Consider the following 18772-nt stretch of genomic DNA (forward strand, 5'->3'; position numbering starts at 1 on the left):
GTGAAAATAATTGTTTAGCCCCTTTTGAATCCAGTGTCTAAGCAGTACTGCCAGAATGTCTCTGTTTTAGTTAACGTACCATGTCACCACCTCTTGGTGTAATTTGGCTGTGTTCTATGGCTACAAAGCGAAGGAGGGGAGGAAGGTGAGCCATGGTTGGCTTCAATGCAGTGGCACGCAATAGCATCTCTGTTTTTATTTCGAATAGCAGGCTCATCAATCCACCTCCAGGCCACCTGAGGAAGTTCAGTCAGAACCGCAACAATAATATTCAGTGATCAACATATCACCAGGGTCTCTCACTGATGCCCAAATGTTAGTCCTGAGTAAAGGACTCTATCCCCTTCTGATAGGATAGACCCTTTGCATTAAAATACACTTTCAAGAGTGAAGATGAATTACCTGTGTTGGGCAGGTGTGGTGAAGATCTCGGAGCGAGCCTTGCACCGATGGTCATGGTAAAGATGAATCTGGTACAGTAGGAGTGATTTTTGGAGAAGGTGCACCACTTTTGGCTGGACTATATGTGGTTTCAGGTTGGGTGCGGATGAATTGGTGAAGGTAACCTGAAGTGGATTTTTTCTTCCTTCCAGAGGGAGCAGGCGCCACGCAAATGAGACCTGTTCTCGCTTTGCTCTCATGAACAGGGTGCCATTGAAAGGAGTGAATGATTACTGTGGTAGCTGTGAGGGTGAAGCTGGATCAACTAATATTGAAGGTTCCCAGTGTTTGACACCTGCCAGTGAGTGTTTCAGGTGCCAAGCGTATGGTTGTTTCAGGAGTGTGTAGGAGGGAGATTCCTAGATGTGAGAAGTGTGCAGGAGGGTATGGGACAAGGTATTATGAAGTATTGGTGAAAGAAGCCGTGTGTGTTAACTGTATGGGTGCCCATGCTGGGGATCAGAAGTGCAAGAGAAGCAGGTGGAGGTTGCCAGGGTCAGATTTGTACAGAAGGTGTTTGCTGAGACAGTGAAGTACAGGAAGATGGGTCAAGGGTGAGGGTTCCTAAGAGGCTAGTAAACTTTTGCCAAAATGAAATATGCTTCAGGAAGGTTGGCTTTTTAGCGTCCATTGGCATGGTTAACTGTACTGCAGAAATGGAATGTAAATCAGAGAAAAGTTGTGGCAGCTGCAGAGAAGTACTTGGGTTTATGAGATTTTACTGCAGAAGAGTTACAGGGTGTGTTAAATGGTAGTGTCCCATCCTAGGGCGTCAACCTGGTGTAGGATCAAAATAGTGGAATTAGTGGAATTAGTTTTCATACTTTCAAATGTAACGAGTGTTAAAATAGAAATATGAAAGGTTTAGTGCACTTCCCGCCAGCTGTTACACAGAACTGGCGTGAAGGGTTTGTTTGGGCGTGGATAAAAGTCATGATGCCGATAGACAAAAGCAAAGAACTAAGGTGGTGAGGGATTTTGTAAAAGCTTTAATCATTTATTTTTGCAGTCACCCAGCAATCACGTACAGTATACACATTTACAGTTTAAAAATAGGTTTTCAAAATAAAATGTTTCATATTTAGCTAACCAGTCAAGCCATTTACAGTTAGTACACAGTTCTTCCTAAACAAGTAAGTTTAACATTTCTAATTAACCTAGAAAATCCTATTAATAAAAATAGCATTTATAAAAGCTTGATTTAATTATCTACACCTACATTCTAATATTGCCATACAAATACAAGTATTACTTTAGGCAAAAAGGAATATGCAGGGTGGACAAAGATACAATTCCCGATCAGATTAACCACATTGTTTGCCCTCTCTAGGGACAGAGACTAGTTTAGCAACTGGCCCTCCTTTGGTCTAGGTCATCAATGGGGGAAACATGGTCATAGAGCAATTGCATTATTAATTGTAATTTGGGTGATCAGTGGAGCTCCCCAACACCAAGTGGCTGAATAATCGGCTCATTAACATTGAATATCAAATTGAAATAGTGGTTTGAAATTAGCATTCATCTGAAATTAACATGGACTGAAATGGCATGTACTTAACCTTTAATGTATACATTGGCCTCAGGGATACTGTATAATAGAGCATGGCAATTGGGACAACACTGAATGCAGTCCATCACCCATGACACCTACTGTACAAGCAGGTATAACCAACACCAAAGTTGGTAAATATTGTCTTTGTTAGCGGAGCTCCCTATTGAAGATGAATGAATCAGTCAGTATACACATTCATTGGTTATACAGTATAATGACTGAAGCGCTTCATCCTAATAAAGTGCCAGAAGACATCTGCTCAATTAAGTTGATGAAAAGTTGCCTATTGTATGTGAGCATTCCATTTAATTGAGTGTTTTTCGTGGTGTGTAAGTGCAACGGAATGAGGGTCAGGGAAAAGCTAATCTGACTGCATTTCCAAGTGAGCAATAAACCTAATTTAGAGATTTCCAGAGGCATCAAGGACAAATCTAATTTTTTAGTGGAAATAATTGAAGTTTAGATGGTATGATACACTAAATGTTTCCTCCTTGGCCTAAATTATATAAGATAATGCAGGACTTCTATACATGGACAGATTGCTGCTAATGTTGGCATGTGTGAACCATCAACCTACATGCGTATCAACCTCTGTACATGTATAGGCCAGAGGGCCCCCCCCTTACACTAGGACTTTGGTCATGAAGGTGGTGGCGAGGGCCAGGTGCAGGATTCTCATTCGGGGCTGGCCCGGGGCAGCGTTACACAGGTCCGAGCTACAGCAGGTCTTGTTTACGCTGTAGACTGTGACGTTGGAAATGGAAGGGAACTTGGTTGTAGACACCTTGTTGCAGTCGTTCATTTTCAGGCAGCCTTTTGTCTTGATGTCCAAAACCTGAGCTGTAGATGAAAAGACATAAATAATGTGGTGCCTCTTGACTTAATTACTTGGGCATCGTCGTGCCAAGCGGCGCATAAACCAACAAACTAGGAATCGTAAGAGGTTTTCCATAAGCTTTTTGCCCCAAGGCAGAAAGCTGACAAGTGAAATTTTAGCATCTGCAAAGGGATGGTTGCAGGTTGTCTTCCTTCCTTGTTGGCTTCTGAAGAGGACAGAGGCTCTTAAAGGTGCAAAAACAGACAATAAAATGTACTGTTGTACTGGTCTTTGTAGCAAACTTGCACTTGTCTTTTACCAATTTCGCTGATACTGTAAGCTACTTATTGAGGAAAGCCCTTACTTGCAATGACTGCTATATGGATGTTGAACGCACTAAGTCGCGCTGGATAAGAGCATCTGCTAAATGATTACAATGTAAGACACCAATGATCTGTGTCAGCCAGTCCTTTGGTCCTTACCTGCTTTTCCGACACCGGTGAAACATTGCTCGTCAGCGCCGCAGGTGACTTTGGTCTGGAACAAGTTGAAGATGCAGAGCTCACAGTTGAAGCACTGCAGAGCCTGGCCTGGGATGAGAAAGCAGGAGAAATAAAAACCAAGCAATACATTGCCATGCCATTCTAAAAATCATCATGTTCAAGGAAACATTCTTGTAGATGACCTAACGCGTGTTGATGCAATCCTACATCATTGAGACAGTCTTAACATGGGCCAAACAGCGGTTTAGTCGTCAACTCTCTCCCGGTTTTGTTCACTTCAGTGGATGAAGGGCCCAACCTGCGTAGGTACCATTATGGTTAATCATAGAAGGGCATGGTTGTTTGAATATTTGTTCACTACTCAAAACAAAGTTCTGTAGCTTTTGATGGGGACAGACAAAATGGCTGCTTCCCAGTAAGCGCCACTCCAAAACAGAGCAAAATCGGGTCAGGGAACTACCCTACTTTTATAAACAAGTAGTTTAGTTGTTTTAGGGGGCAGAGGAATGGTCTGCCGGAAACTACAGAGTTAACTGAATGACCGCAACAACCATGAATTCAACCAATTAGTTGCAAGTCCCTGAGCAAGTTGACTTATTCAAATAACCCTCCCAGAAACACGCAGTACCTTAGGAGTTCAAAACCTGGCCATCAAGTCATGTGACAAAGTAAACAAAACAGTGTACGTATATACCAGTGTGTGCACGTCAACCAAAAAAATGTATGCCTTTCCATGAAAGCAGGAAAACATGGTATGACCTTCAATTATCAATGTCTAGTGGACAAAAATAATTTAAGCAATTTGATTGAACCAAGGAACGTTGGGTTGCTTAGAAAAGTTGTAAAAGCACTATTCAGAAGCCTGCTCCCCCCCCCCGCCCAAACACTGGTTTCGGTTACACCCCATCGCAGATGAGTTCAGACTCTGGTTACAAAGTGCCACTCCTGATCATAAAAAACCCCCACCAAACTTCCATTGAATGTGAGTGGATCTCCACAATCCAACCAGATGACTCAACTGCTTGGGTGTCATGTTCCACACAATATATACACACACAAAAGTATGTGTACACCCAATTAGTGGAATCGGTCATTTCAGCCACACCCATTGCTGACAGGTGTATAAAAGCGAGCACTGCCGCCATGCAATCTCCATAGACAAACATTGGCAGTAGAATGGCCTTACTGAAGAGCTCAGTGACTTAATGGGGCGGCAGGGTAGCCTAGTGGTTAGAGCGTTGGACTAGTAACCGAAAGGTTGCAAGTTCGAATCCCCGAGCTGACAAGGTACAAATCTGTCGTTCTGCCCCTGAACAGGCAGTTAACCCACTGTTCCTAGGCCGTCATTGAAAATAAGAATTTGTTCTTAACTGACTTGCCTAGTAAAATAAAGGTGTAAAAAAAAAAAAAGTAGCACTGTCATAGGATGCCACCTTAACAAGTCAGTTTGTCATTTCTGCCCTGTTAGAGCTGCAAGTGCGGTTGTTGTGAAGTTGAAACGTCTAGGGGCAATAACTTCTCAGCCGTGAAGTGGTAGGCCACATAAGCTCACAGAATGGGAACCCCAAGTGCTGAAGCACGTAAAATAGTCTGTCTGTTGCAATGCTCACTACCAAGTTCCAAATTGCCTCGAAGCAACGTCAGCACAATAAACGTTCGTCGGGAGCTTCAAGAAATTGGTTTGCAAGGTCTAGCAGCCGCACACACCTGAAGATCACCATGCAACGCCAAGCGTTAGTTGGTGTGGTGTAAAGCTCAGCACCATTGGACTCGAGTGGAAACGTGATTCATCACTCCAGAGAATGCTCTTCACCATCTGGCAGGCCGATTGACAAATCTGGGTTTGGTGGCTGCCAGGAGAACCATCTGCCCCAATGCATAGTGCAAACTGTAAAGTTTGGTGGAAGGAGGAATAATGATCTGGGGATGCTTTATTGTTTGAGCTTGGCCCCTTAGTTCCAATGAAAGGAAATCTTAACGCTACAGTGTACAATGACATTCTAGATGAGTGTGCTTCCAACTTTGTGGCAACAGTTCGGGGAAGCCCCTTTCCTTTTTCAGCATGACAATGCCCCTGTGCATAAATTGAGGTCCATACACAAATGGTTTGTCGAGATCGGTGTGAAAGAACTTCTGGTCTGCACAGAGACCTGCCCTCAACCCCATTGATCACCTTTGGGATGAATTGGAACGCCGACTGCGAGCCAGGCCTAGTCGCCCAACATCAGTGCCTGACCTCAGTAATGCTCCTGGCTGAATGGAAGCAAGTTCCCACAGCAATGTTCCAACATCTAGTGGAAAGCCTTCTCAAATTATAGCAGCAAGGAGGGGGGGGGGGACCAACTCTATATTTATGCCCATGGTTTTGGAATGACATGTTCGACAAGCAGGTGTCCACGGTCTTTGATGCACTACATGACAAAGTATCATTGTGACCTTGCAGACATTGATTCAGCTTTTATCCAACTTTAAAGCCACTCACTGTATCAAAACATCTTATTGCCATTTGAGCTGATCATTCAATCATTGTTTGAATTCCATTCTTTAGGTTCAAATATGAAATAAGGTGTCGTTCCGAAAAGACATCCTTGAGGGAATACCCAGAGAAGGCAGACGGGACAGATGTAAGCGCACAAGTAAACTTCCACTTGTCAACCTTCCCACTTAATGCTTTGACCTAAAAGCAGCCAAATGCTGATTTTTTTTTCCCACTTATTGGTCTTCTGACCAATCAGAGCAGCTCTTTTGACAATAATTGTTCTAAAGAGCAGAGTTGGACTGCCTGTGTAAACTCAGACTAAGTGATTTGGTTTCCCAGACACAAATCAAGCTTAGTCCTGGACTACAAAGCTATTTTGACCATGCTTTTAGTTCAAGACTAGACTTAAATGTGTCTGGGAAACACAAACACAATAAATTGTCCTCAATGAGAATGCTAATTCCCCTACCACTACAGTATGTACAACAACCTACAGGCTCAGCTCCTGGAAGCACACCAAACAAGGTTGCCATACTGTGCATAGTAACGTACGGGCCTACATGAATGTTTCTGTTAGTCTTGGGGCCGCACCTTTACATTACCCTTCACAAATCCAGTCAAACCAGTTACCCAGTCTCTCCCATCGCCCCACCAATCGGTCACCACCTCACAAGAACAGGAGACAGTCAGGTTGCGCAAACACAACTACCCCTAGGCTTACAGTTGGTTGCATTCCTGCCACAACAGGTCATTTACCGAAGCAATGAGGGGGTTAAGGATGAGCACACAAGCCTTGTTCGGACACGCAAGAGCATGGGAGACTCCGTCAGTTCCCATATGACTCACGTCACCATAATGGTCGTCTGATTCTATATTCGTCATCATGGGGAATGTTCACCACACAGGCAACATCTTAATAATTGTCTCCACCATTGTTGCCTTTTAAGAGGACAGTGAACATTGAGTATGAATAAACAGTTGCTCATACAACTCACCCTAAAAAATGCACAAAAAAAAAAGTGGCCTATGACTGTCAAAAGGTTATACTTTAAGGCAGACTGGACATACTATATGTTTAGGACGTACATTATTAGAAACAATATGGTTTGTGTTATACCATATAAGGCAAATTATTATTACATGGACAAAGTGTAAGGCAGACTGATAAATACACAAGACTACCATGTCACAAAATAGTCATGGGGAATTTTATTGGCCTGTAGCAACATTCAAGCATCTTAAATTCCCCAATCCGAAAGAAAACTCCTTGTGGGCCTATGCAGTATTGCATGGATTCCATTCGAACTACCAAGCCAACAAAAACAGACCTGATAATCAGTTGTATAGTGCCCTGTACAGTCCTCAGCCCTATTTATGTTTTTGTATATTGTCGGGTGTTTATGTTCTGTAAGGAGTTTTACGTAAGCAGCGGTGTAAAGTACTAAGTTGTATTTTTGGGGTATCTGTACTTCATTTATATTTGAAAACTTACTTTACTACAATCCTAAAGAAAATGTACTTTTTATTCCATACATGATCCCTGACAGCCAAAAGTATGTTACATATTGAATGCTTAGCAGGACAGAAATGGTCCATTCACGCACTTAAAAAGGGAACATTCCTGGTCATCCCTTACTGCCTCTGATCTGGCGGACTCACTAAAGACACATTCTTAATTTGTAAATTACATCTGTGTTGGTGTGCCCCTTACTGTCTTGTTTTCTTAATATAAAAAAGGAACTTGAAATGATTTATACTTTAACAAAAACATTTACTTTTGATACTTACGTAGATTTACAATCAAATACTTTTACTCAAGTAGTATTTTACTGGGTGTGTCACGCGAGTCATTTTCTATTACTTGAGTAAAATTACAGTATGACAACTGGGTACTTTTTCCACCACTGGATGCAAGGCAACATTCTGTGAAAACAGACAAAATTCCATCTTGACAAAGTTGCCTAAAGTAAACTGGTAGCATAAGGAAACATTCTCCCTGTGTTACTGTTGGACATGCGCTTCTCACGTCATTGTACAAAAACACTACATTTGCAGATCCTCATCTCATCAGGCTTATAAATTAGCAAAACAGACTTGATAGATTTCTAACATGAGTACCAAAGTTGTCCACCTGATGACAATGTTGCCTGATGAGACTCCCATGGTGTGTCGTAATCTAGAGCCTTGACCAGGCAGATCAAGGCTTTCAACAAACATTGTGCATTGAATTATAGTGAACGAAAAGGTAGATCAGGATTCCGTAAAATAACCGATCAGGTTATTCAGGACAATTGGTTACGCATCTCCCAGTTCTAAGGCCCACCATGATGTACGGTGCAACAAAACAATTGAGAAGGGGAGGACAGTGGCTTTATGGATGTGAGGATTCTATTCATTTTAAGTGGTCTAATGGTGTCTCAACTGAGCAAGTCTCATCTTATTTAAATAATCTGGACATATAGTACACAAAACATTTGCTTAAGCCTAAAATCCTTTACAAATAAAGTCTGGAACTATTCCAATGTTCATTCCAACCTGTGTTCAGTAAAGCCGAGCAAAAGCCAAAGTATTTAGTATTGTTTGCCTTTCCCAATTTCTGTTTCCCCCTAAATGTTCTCTAAAAAAAAAAAGGTTACACTACATTAGCAAAAGTATTTAAATACCCAATAAATTACTGGGAGTTTATATATGGAGTGTGCGACTATTTTCATAGTTGACACCTGCTCAAACACATACTTCCAAAATAAGGGGCATTAATATGGAGTTGGTCAACCGTTGCTGCTACAACAGCCTCTAATCTTCTGGAAAGGGTTTCCACTAGATGTTGGAACATTGCTGCGGGGACTTGCTTCCATTCAGCCACAAGAGTATTAGTGAAGTCGAGTACGGATGTTGGGTGATTAGGCCTGCTTACAGTTGGCGTTCAAATTCATCCCAAAGGTGTTCGATGGGGTTGGGGTCAGGGCTCTGCAGGCCAGTCAAGTTCTTCCACACCGATCGACAGTTCTGTATGGCCCTCGCTTTGTGCACGGGGGAATTGTCATGCTGAAACAGGAAAGGGCCTTCCCCGAACTGTTGCTAAAGTTGGTAGCACAGAATCGTCAAGAATGGCATTGTATGCTGTAGCATTAGATTTTCCTTCACTGAAACTAAGGGGTCCGAACCATGAAAAACAGCCCCAGACCATTATTCCTCCGCCACCAAACTTTACAGTTTAAGATGGCATCCTACGACGGTGCCACGTTGAAAGTCACTGAGCTCTTCAGTAAGGCCATTCAACTGCCAATGTTTGTCTATGGAGATTGTGTGGCTGTGTGATTGATTTATACACCCGTCTGCAATGGTGTGGCTAAAATAGCCAAGTCCACTAATTTCAAAGGGTATCCACATACTGTTGTGTTCATAGTGTACCATAATTCCCGTAGTCAAGTAAAATGTTTTACCTTGAGGGTGTCAGCAATGCACACTAGTTCTACACCATGTCCCTGAAAGGTTAAACCTTTTACTCTGACACCATCTGGTGGCATTTTCTAAACTATACATATTGTATACTGCCCTCAAAGTACATTTAAGTTTTTACAAAAGTCCTACAAACACATCCTTAGTACTGTTAGAAAGGTAAGAACTGTGGGATTCAGATAAAGGTATCAACATTTGCAAAACTAGTTTCTATTGCACAAATTCAGGTAGGCCCCTCCCATTTGTTTTCTAGTGAATACACCCCAGAGTATTACACTGAAAAACACTGAGCCAAAAGAGTAAGCGAGCAACATTACATTCTCATACGGTCTTAGTTTCACCGACAAAAACTTCAGGGGAACCTATGCAAATGTATGAAATCATGTTCTGAAAATATTTGGTAAAAATCATGAGGAATGAGGCCAGAAATTGTGTCATTTTGATTCGTACATAGTCACAATTCAGGAAGAACTCAGTCAAGGTAGATGATTGCAGAAAATCCTATAGTAAGGGTGTGGTTTGAAACCCGAGCTGGGACAAAGGCATGCTTCGTGGAACTAAGGTATTTAAAACTATGGGTCACACAAAAACGGCAAATCAGATGCATAATGTGGACAGGTTCTGACACGCAATCTAGGCGAGTCTAGTATGCCTGGATCTGTGCCTAAGGGTTTGACAAACCACACATACCAACCCTAAACATCAAATAGGGTGGAATGAATTCACCGAAAATAAAATAGTACAAGAGCCACAAAGTTAGGAATAAGAGTCACATGGCAAATTAAAGGTATAGTTCACCCAAATTATGAAGTTTCCTTAGCCTGTTAGCAATACATGTTATTCTTTACCGGAGGGATTTTTACAATTAATTTTATTTCACCTTTATTTAACCAGGTAGGCCAGTTGAAAACAAGTTCTCATTTACAACTGACCTGGCCAAGATAAAGCAAAGCGACAAAAACAGTTCCACATGGGGTAAACAAACGTAGTCAATAACACAATAGAAAATCTATGTACAGTGTGCGCAAATCTAGTAAGATTAGGATATACTACAAGCCACCAGGGTCTGAACTTGAATGGAAAATTACTGAGGATAATAGCGGACGATATTGCCACTCCTAGTTGCCATATCTTCAATCTAAGCCTACTAGAAAGTGTGCGCCTTCAGGCCTGGAGAGTAGTTAAAGAATTTCCGCTACCCAAGAATAGTAAAGCCCCTTAACTGGCTCAAATATCCGACCAATCAGCCCGTTATCAACCCTTAGAAAACTTCCACTTATAGGGAAGGTCATTCAACAAGCATAGAACTTACACAAATGACTGCTGCCTGAAAATCCTGTTATAGCGTTACACCCCCTGCTATATTGTGGATAGATTTACCTGTCTAACAGAACACAGCTGGTGTTCTTTAATGGAACCCACTCCAACATACTCCAGGTAGAATCAGAAATTCCCCGGGGCAGCTGTTTAGGCCCCTTACTTTTCAGATGACTCAACCTTCTTGCCCTTTGTGCTGTCTGTGCCCAATGTTTGTACCATGTTTTGTGCTGCTACCATATGTTGCTGCCTTGCTATGTTGTCTTAGGTCTCTTTATGTAGTGTTGTGCCTTGTGGTGTGTTTTGTCCTATACACAAAAGTTTGGGGTCACTTAGAAATGTTCTTGTTTGAAAGAAAAAAATAGCTTTTTTTTTGTCCATTTAAATAACATCTCTTGATCAGAAATACAGTGTAGACATTGTTAATGTTGTAAATGACTGTTGTAGCTGGAGTTTCAGAAGAAAGTTTTGTTTCTGGACATTGAGCCTGTAATCAAATCCACAAATGCTGATGTTCCAGATACTCAACTAATATAAACCAGGTTCAATAAAAATAAACACTGTATATGTCAGCTACTACAACATTTAGAGTGGGTGGCAAGGAATATATTAGTCCTAAATATGAATAAACTTACAGCATTGTATTTGGGACATGAACTAAAACTCAACTAAATATTGTAATTCATAATGTGGCAATTGAGCAAATTGAGATTAAACTGCTTGGAGTAATCCTGGATTGTAAACTATCATGGTCAAAACATGATACAACAGTAGCTAATCTAAATGTATAGCTTCAGTCCCTCTCCTCACCCCTACCTGGGCTCAAACCAGGGACCCTCTGCACACAACAACTGACACCCACGAAGCATCGTTACCCATCGCTCCACACAAGCTGCAGCCCTTGCAGAGCAAGGGGAACAACTACTTCAAGGTCTCAGAGCGAGTGATGTCACCGACTGAAACGCTATTAGCGCACTCCACCGCTAACTAGCTAGCCATTACGCATTGGTTACCCTAAGATGGGGAGGAGGCTGTCCATAAAGCGCTGCTCTGCCTTAACACAGTCAACAAGGCAGGACCTACAAGCCCTAGTTTGGTCACATCTGGACTACTGTCGTGTGGTCAGGTGCCACAAAGAGGGACTGGTTCAGAACAGGGTAGTGCGGCTGGCCCTTAAATGTACATGGAGAACTAGCATTAATGACACGCATGTCAAGTTCATGGCTCAAAGTGGAGGAGAGATTGACTTCATCACAGCTTGTTTTTGTTCGAGGTGTTGACAAGCTGAATGTACCGAGCTGTCTGTTTAAACTACAAGCACACAGCTCGGACACACATGCATACCTCACAAGACATGCCAGAGGTCTCTTCACAATCCACAAGTCCAGAACAGACTATGGGAGGCGCACAGTACTACATAGAGCCATCACTACATGGAACTCTATTCCACATCAGGTAACTGATTCAAACAGTAGAAGCAGATTATTATATATTTTTTCTCCACACTTTGAAACAGTGGGGACTGAAGAGACACACACATACTGGCAATGGCACACGTTCACTAATATTGTTGTGTAGTGGGATCATACATTGTGTTGTGGATGTGGTGGTGTGACAGTTTATGTAATGTTTTATCCTTTGTTGTGTGTAATAAGTGTCTTAATGTGTTTGGATCCCAGGAAGAGTAGAGTAGCTGCCTTGGGAGCAGCTAATCGGGATCCCTAATAAAATACCAATTACTACATAGCAGGATCAATGAGTAAACCAGCTAACTTTTTTTCAAGACCGGCTTGAAATTGGAATGGTCTAATTGACTTTAAACATCTCAGCTTTCTTCATTAATCAGAAAATAAGAGTTGTTTATCAAGTTTAGCTGACTAACTCACTCATCGATCCTGCTTTGTAGTATAGGCCTACCGATCTGGCCACGGTCTCAAACTTTTTAGCACAAATCCAATGCAAGTCAGTGGTACCGCTATTAGCGTTTCCACTTCATATCCAAATCTATAAGTAGCCTAGCTTCATTGAGGTGAACAGATACTTTAGGGTGTTTAGGAAATGTAAATAAAAAATAAAAAAAGGGAAAAAGTAAGCATTTGAAATTGGCCAGGTGAAGAAAACTAAAGCCTGGATCGCTGTCATACCTTGTCCATAGACTGCTTACAGGGTAAGGAAACCAATTTTATTCTGTAATTTGGGTTAACTATCCATTTAACCATAAATAAATAATTGATGACATTCCTTTATAAAGCATTGTTATCTGCTGACCATATGGTCCTATATAGTCAATAAGGGTCAAGTCATCCCAGGTTTACAAAATGGGCTACATTAGCCCAAGATGTACTCTTAAGGAGCCTGATGGTACCGTTACTCCTGAAGGTCCTGTAACTCCTTAAGATCCAAGGACCTCATGTTATTTTCAGAGGTAGACTGGCTCTGGCAGCCAAAAACTCAATTTAAACCGAATCCATTCTCAATTGTAATAAGGTTTGAGAAACAAAGCCCTTTAGTTTCACATCACCTCCAAATAATTTCACAAATGCAGAATACACTTACTGTACACAATTTTAACTGGTTCTAACAGTAGCAGCCAACAGTATTTTTCAGTTAAATTTTTCTGGCAGCCTTCATCCTTTACACACAGGTGTTCAGGAACATGCTAGATAGCTCATTAGTACAGGTGGTCCCTCAGTCTTCTGTAAACACACACACTAACATGGAGCTATGGCAGTGTAGGAACACTAACCCTATAAAACGGTGCGAATCAATTTAACTTTTTGTTTTTGAAAATGATTGCGAATTCAAATGGTCCTTATGCAAATCACAAGTGATGCGTATTAATGTTCAGACCAAGCTTTGGGGCTCTTAAGAGCCACTGAACAGGCTGATTGGCACATGGGTTCTGTTGCTCATTAGAAAAAGACAAAAATTGATTTCAGCCTTCCTGAACAATATCTTGTTTGGTTATTGATGTTTGCCCCCCTGTAGGCACTGTAGGATAGCTATTTAATATCCTCAAAATCCCAATAATTAATTTAAGATCAATCTAATTGTAGTTTTGACCGAGGATGTTTAGTGGCGCAATTCCACATCTAACTAAGGTGTTCGGTGCAGTATTTCTCAAGTTAAAAGAAATGTGTGAAGTGTGGTCTTATGTAAACAGAGCTGCTAGGCAAGTCTGTCACACTATGTTATTGGATGAAGTGCAAATCGCCGCACCCACGTTAGTGGGCAAATGGACATAAATCCAAACCAAACCTTAATTTACCCAGTGTGATGTTACAAACTGTTTGAGACTAGATTGACTATGACCAAAGTTATTACATTTACACTAAGTCAATTTTGACACTAACATAATTGACTCAGATGCCACAGGCTGTTTTCAAAGGGATTCATTGTTTATTAAAGGCAATCCCTTCTTAACAAAGTTATTCTGTAGAGAACAGTGGAGGAAGGGGAGGACCATCCTCATCGAATTTCATAATTGTAAAACGTATCTAAAAAGGATAACTCAAAACTATACAATATATTCACGTCACCAAATAATTAAAACATTTTTGCAATGGTCTACAGTAGCCTCAACAGCATGCTGTAGGGTAACACAATGGTGTTGCCAGAGGACAGCTAGCTTCTGTCCTCCTCTTGTTACATTGACTTCAATACAAAACCTAGGAAGCTCTTGGTTCTCACCCTCTTCCATAGACTTACACAGCAATTATGACAACTTCCGGGGACGTACCCCAATTTATCAGAGCTTTTGCAGCATGAACTGACATGTCCACCCAATCAAAGGATCAGATAATTAATCTAGTACTGAAAGCATAAACTACAGATAGCTAGCTATCACTGCAGTGCATAAAATGTGTTGAGTAGTTGACTCAAAGACAAGTTTCAACAAATTAATTTCTTCAAAAATGAAAATAAAGTTCCACTTAGCTAGCAAATGCAGCTAGCTAGTTGTCCCCCCACGGGACAGTTGAGCTAACGTAGTCTAATGTGATTAGCATGAGGTTGTAAGTAACAAAAATGTTTTCTTGCTTAACATGATTATTTGGAAACGGTAGATTGATGATATTTTTGTTCTATGGAGGGGTGATGCAAAACAGCTTCAGGCGTTCCATGCTTTTCTTAACTCCTGTTCTGATCATTTGAGATTTACTATGCAATCTGATACGCGTCAAATCAGTTGTGGGAAGATAATGTTCTATACACTGATCGTAACCGTTTGTTGAGGGCTGATAGTTGTCACCCACTTCCCTTGAAAAATAGTTTGCCCTACATTTGCAAAAAAAACAGAAAGTTCAAGGAGAGGGGCTACAAAAATGATCAGATTAATATTGCCATTGAGAAAATTCAAAACAAAACGTGACCTTTTTCAAGGTCAGTCTTGCAAAAAGATTCATTCTTGTGTTCTAACTACCCGCTCTTCAAAGCGTTCTGAACAAATTAAGGGAATCGTTCACAACCATTGGCACATTCTAAAATCCGATGTCTTGGTAATGTGTTTTTGGACATTCCCTTGGTCATATTCTCAAGGGGCAGAAATCTCAGAGACCAATTGGTAAACTGATTTACCACCAAGATATTCCTGAACAACGTCTTTGCGCCCCTACTGGATGGAAATTACAAGTGTAATGGCTGTGCTCAATGCAATGGCACATGAATGTCGATACTTAAAGCACCCACAAACAGGGAAATCGATCCCAATCAAAAGGTGTTATTACGTGCTCCACTAAGGCAGTTATTTTATCTTGTAACTTGTGGTAAAAATGATGTGGGTAAAACAAAGCGCAAATTAAAAGTACGCATCTCAGAGCATCGTAGCACCATTAGGTGCAAAAACTTTACTTTACCGCAACTGTGCGGCCCACTTTTTGGAGGCAGGCCACTCGATTTCGTTTCTGCGTTATATTGGCATCGAACATGTCACCCTCCCTAGGAGAGGGGGTGACCTTGATAATTTATTGTTAAAACAAGAGACTGCCTGGATCTTTAACTTAAAGACCCTTGCTCCCTTCAGTCTCAATGTAGACTGATCTGAAGCCATTCTTGTGATTATTGTTACTTTGCCATTGTAGTCGTTTGTAAGCTTGTGTAGTCTAAAATGAATCTATGATCGTATGCTATCCATTTGTTGTTTGTTTGCTGTTCTTTGTAAGCCATTTTAATATCTGAGAATAAAACAATGATATTAGGCCACTCATGGCCATGATTACAGACACCTGTGTCTTCTGACACTATATACGAGTCATTCCGCAGGGTTTGCGATTAGACCCTGATGAAGACAGCTTGGCTGTCGAAACGTTGGTAATGACATTTTTGCATCTGAGCTCCTAGAGTGTGCGGCTCTTTTATTTTGAAGTTTACTCCGCTAGCCAGCACCTCGCCTAAATAGGTGTGCGTTTTTTTTCTTCTAGGTTGTAAGTAACAAGAACATTTCCAGACATATCTGATATGGGCAGAAAGCTTAAAATCTTAAAATAACTGCACTGTCCAATTTACAGTAGCTAATACAGTGAAAGAATACCATGCTATTGTTTGAGGAGTGCGCACAGTTATGAAATTGAAAATGTATCAATTAGGCACGTTTGAGAAGACTTTATACAACATTGAACAGAAGTGCAATGGTTCAGTCTAAAACTTTGCACATACACTGCTGCCATCTAGTGGCAAATATTAAAATGGCACCTAACCTGGAATAATACATTGACCTTTCGCTTGCATTTCAAAGTTAAAACACTACATTTTTTTCCTTTTTATTGTCTTTTACCAGATCCTAATGTGTTACATTCTCTGACATTAATTTCACATTTACACTAACTTCAAAGTGTTTCCTTTCAAATGGTATCAAGAATGTGCATATTCTTGCTTCAGGTCCTGAGCTACAGGCAGTTAGATTTGGGTATGTCATTTGCTAACTGCTGACTGACTACAAAGCAACATTACTGCATGATTGTAATGGGTTTACTAATGTATAAGTTATATTAGCTATGTTAACTAGGACATTACTTTAGCTAATAAGGGGACAACGATGTAGGCTGTGTGTAGCAGTTATGACATGGTTTGGCTTGGATAAGTTTTGCTAGGTCACATGTAGCTGATGTGTTCATTGAAGTCCACAAACGAAGGGGAAAGGTGAGTACAGACTAAAATGGATACGTGGCTACAATTAAAGTGAACTGTGTTTATGCGTGATTAGGGGTGTATTAATTTGGCCGATTCTGTTCATGTTTCTTCAACGGAAACAAACGAAGCGGGGTTAAAAAACGGAATTTGTCCAATCGATACTCGTTTCCAACTGTTGGACTAAGGATTACAGGCATGAGTCACTGTCCAAGAATTTCTCTCACCTGTGTGCTCCTACTTCGTAAACTTTTCATAGGCTAGGTTGTAGCAACCTCATGATAGGTTTAGGGAAAATGTAGTAGCGTAGACCTATCGATGTTAAATACAACTGGGTGAAAGGAATATGAATGACAGGCATCCAACATGCTGTAATAGAAATAAGGTCATGCTCATGAAAAATAAATCGTCCGCCATCATAAACGGCACTGACTGGCACATTAGACTCCTTACTCCAATGACTTACGTGTAATGGAACTGAGTAATGAACAAGAGCTTGGGCTACGGTAGCTACAATGTTACCATTTCTAGAAGCGCATCGTGCCAACAATCACTACTTAACTAAGACAAATATGATTGATTAAATCAGTTTCAGATATTAATCTCAAACGTTTCATTGGTGGCAATTGAAGACTCAAATAATGGCCACTTCATTACCATCACGTCAATGAAGTAGGATGAGTAAAACTGTTCAAAAAGCTGTTGATTATTTTATTGTAACCAGTTTATGGAAGAATCCGAGCTCTTATTATACATTATTTTTTCAATACAAAGACTAAAAAAAACACATCAGCATATTCAGTTAACATTGTAACATGGACAAATAGCAGCAGATCATTTCATAATACTAATGTATTGAACTTTTCAGATAAACAATTATTTATTTGCCCCTTTCCCGCTCTATGATACGAGGATCCGAACTTTCAAATGCAAACAATTAAGCTGATTTTCAGATCTTTTTCACTAGTAATTGGTCGTTTGACCAATCAGACCAGTTATTTTGCCAATAATTGGGCAAAAGATCAAAATGTAGCTTCTTACGACATCCACGTTTTCTAATTGGCTGTAAAGTTAACCTATTGATATGATAAAGTATCGTGTATCTTATTACAAGAAAATACAGTTTAGCTTCGGATGAAGAGGATTGTCGAATATCGTTTAGTCTAAATAATTCAGTACACACATATCGAAGATTATTTTAGGTATCAAATTGATACCTAAATGAGACAAGCAATTGTTTCTTACCAACTGAAAAACACAGGCCAACTGCGAAAATGCTGAGAATAATTCTGTTCATCGTTGAAAAAAAAAGAAGTTTCGCAGGTGTTTCTATCCTTGCCTCTATGGACCGTTAGCTATGTGCTCAAACAACAAAGCTTTTCACCAACTCGCTATTTATAACCTCCCTCCCATCACCACAGACGCGTCGCCGTTATACAAGGTAAAGGTATCTTGGCCACGTTCAGTTGCAAAACGTCCTGAACGTTGCAGATAGAAATTCCACGAATAGAGCCGACGTGATTCCTTATTCTATATGTCGGAGCAGGGCGTTGGACATACCTTTAAGGGAAGCATGTGCTCAAAATGAACCCCCTCCCATCCCCCTTAAAAAAAGTTTATAATTCACAGCATCACAGAAATTCACAGCATACCAAATGCCACCATAGGCAATTATTAAAAATGTTACATTTTATAGGCATATTTATTTCTGCAACAACACTTATCATCACAAATTGTAAGTAAGCTATTTTCAGTGCCTCCTAAACACATGATTGACATTGGGAAAATAGCTGATCCTTGATGACGACTTGCGGGCACTTTGGAGATAGGAAGGGCTGTGTTGGAGAGGCATGTTTGTTCTACATAGCATATTTCTTTCTGAATGTTCCAACACGTTGCTTCCTGCTGAACAAGCCCCAGCTCTCACCACACCCTAATTTGCCCTCCCACCTGTGCACAGGTGATGGTGGTGTTCAAGAGACAATAAGCAATGTTCTTTAGTTAGGGGTGTCAAACTCATTCCATGGAGGGTCCACGATACTTTTCGTTATTTCCTTTCAATTCGTGTCCAATTAAGACAA

General features: G+C 40.7%; 1 protein-coding gene across 1 annotated transcript; it reads right to left on the reverse strand.

Moving 5' to 3' along the window:
* Positions 1-1410: 1410 nt before the first annotated feature.
* Positions 1411-18112, reverse strand: LOC115128245 (sperm acrosome membrane-associated protein 4-like). The gene is made up of 3 exons (XM_029657926.2): positions 17937-18112; positions 3293-3400; positions 1411-2833 (listed from the first exon to the last, which is right to left on the reverse strand). Exons 1-3 carry the CDS (start codon positions 17986-17988, stop codon positions 2616-2618), a joined length of 378 nt encoding a protein of 125 aa, XP_029513786.1. The 5' UTR covers positions 17989-18112; the 3' UTR covers positions 1411-2615.
* Between the last annotated feature and the right edge of the window lie 660 nt (positions 18113-18772).

The sequence above is a fragment of the Oncorhynchus nerka genome, linkage group LG4 (assembly GCF_034236695.1).
Source record: "Oncorhynchus nerka isolate Pitt River linkage group LG4, Oner_Uvic_2.0, whole genome shotgun sequence".
NCBI lineage: Eukaryota > Metazoa > Chordata > Actinopteri > Salmoniformes > Salmonidae > Oncorhynchus > Oncorhynchus nerka.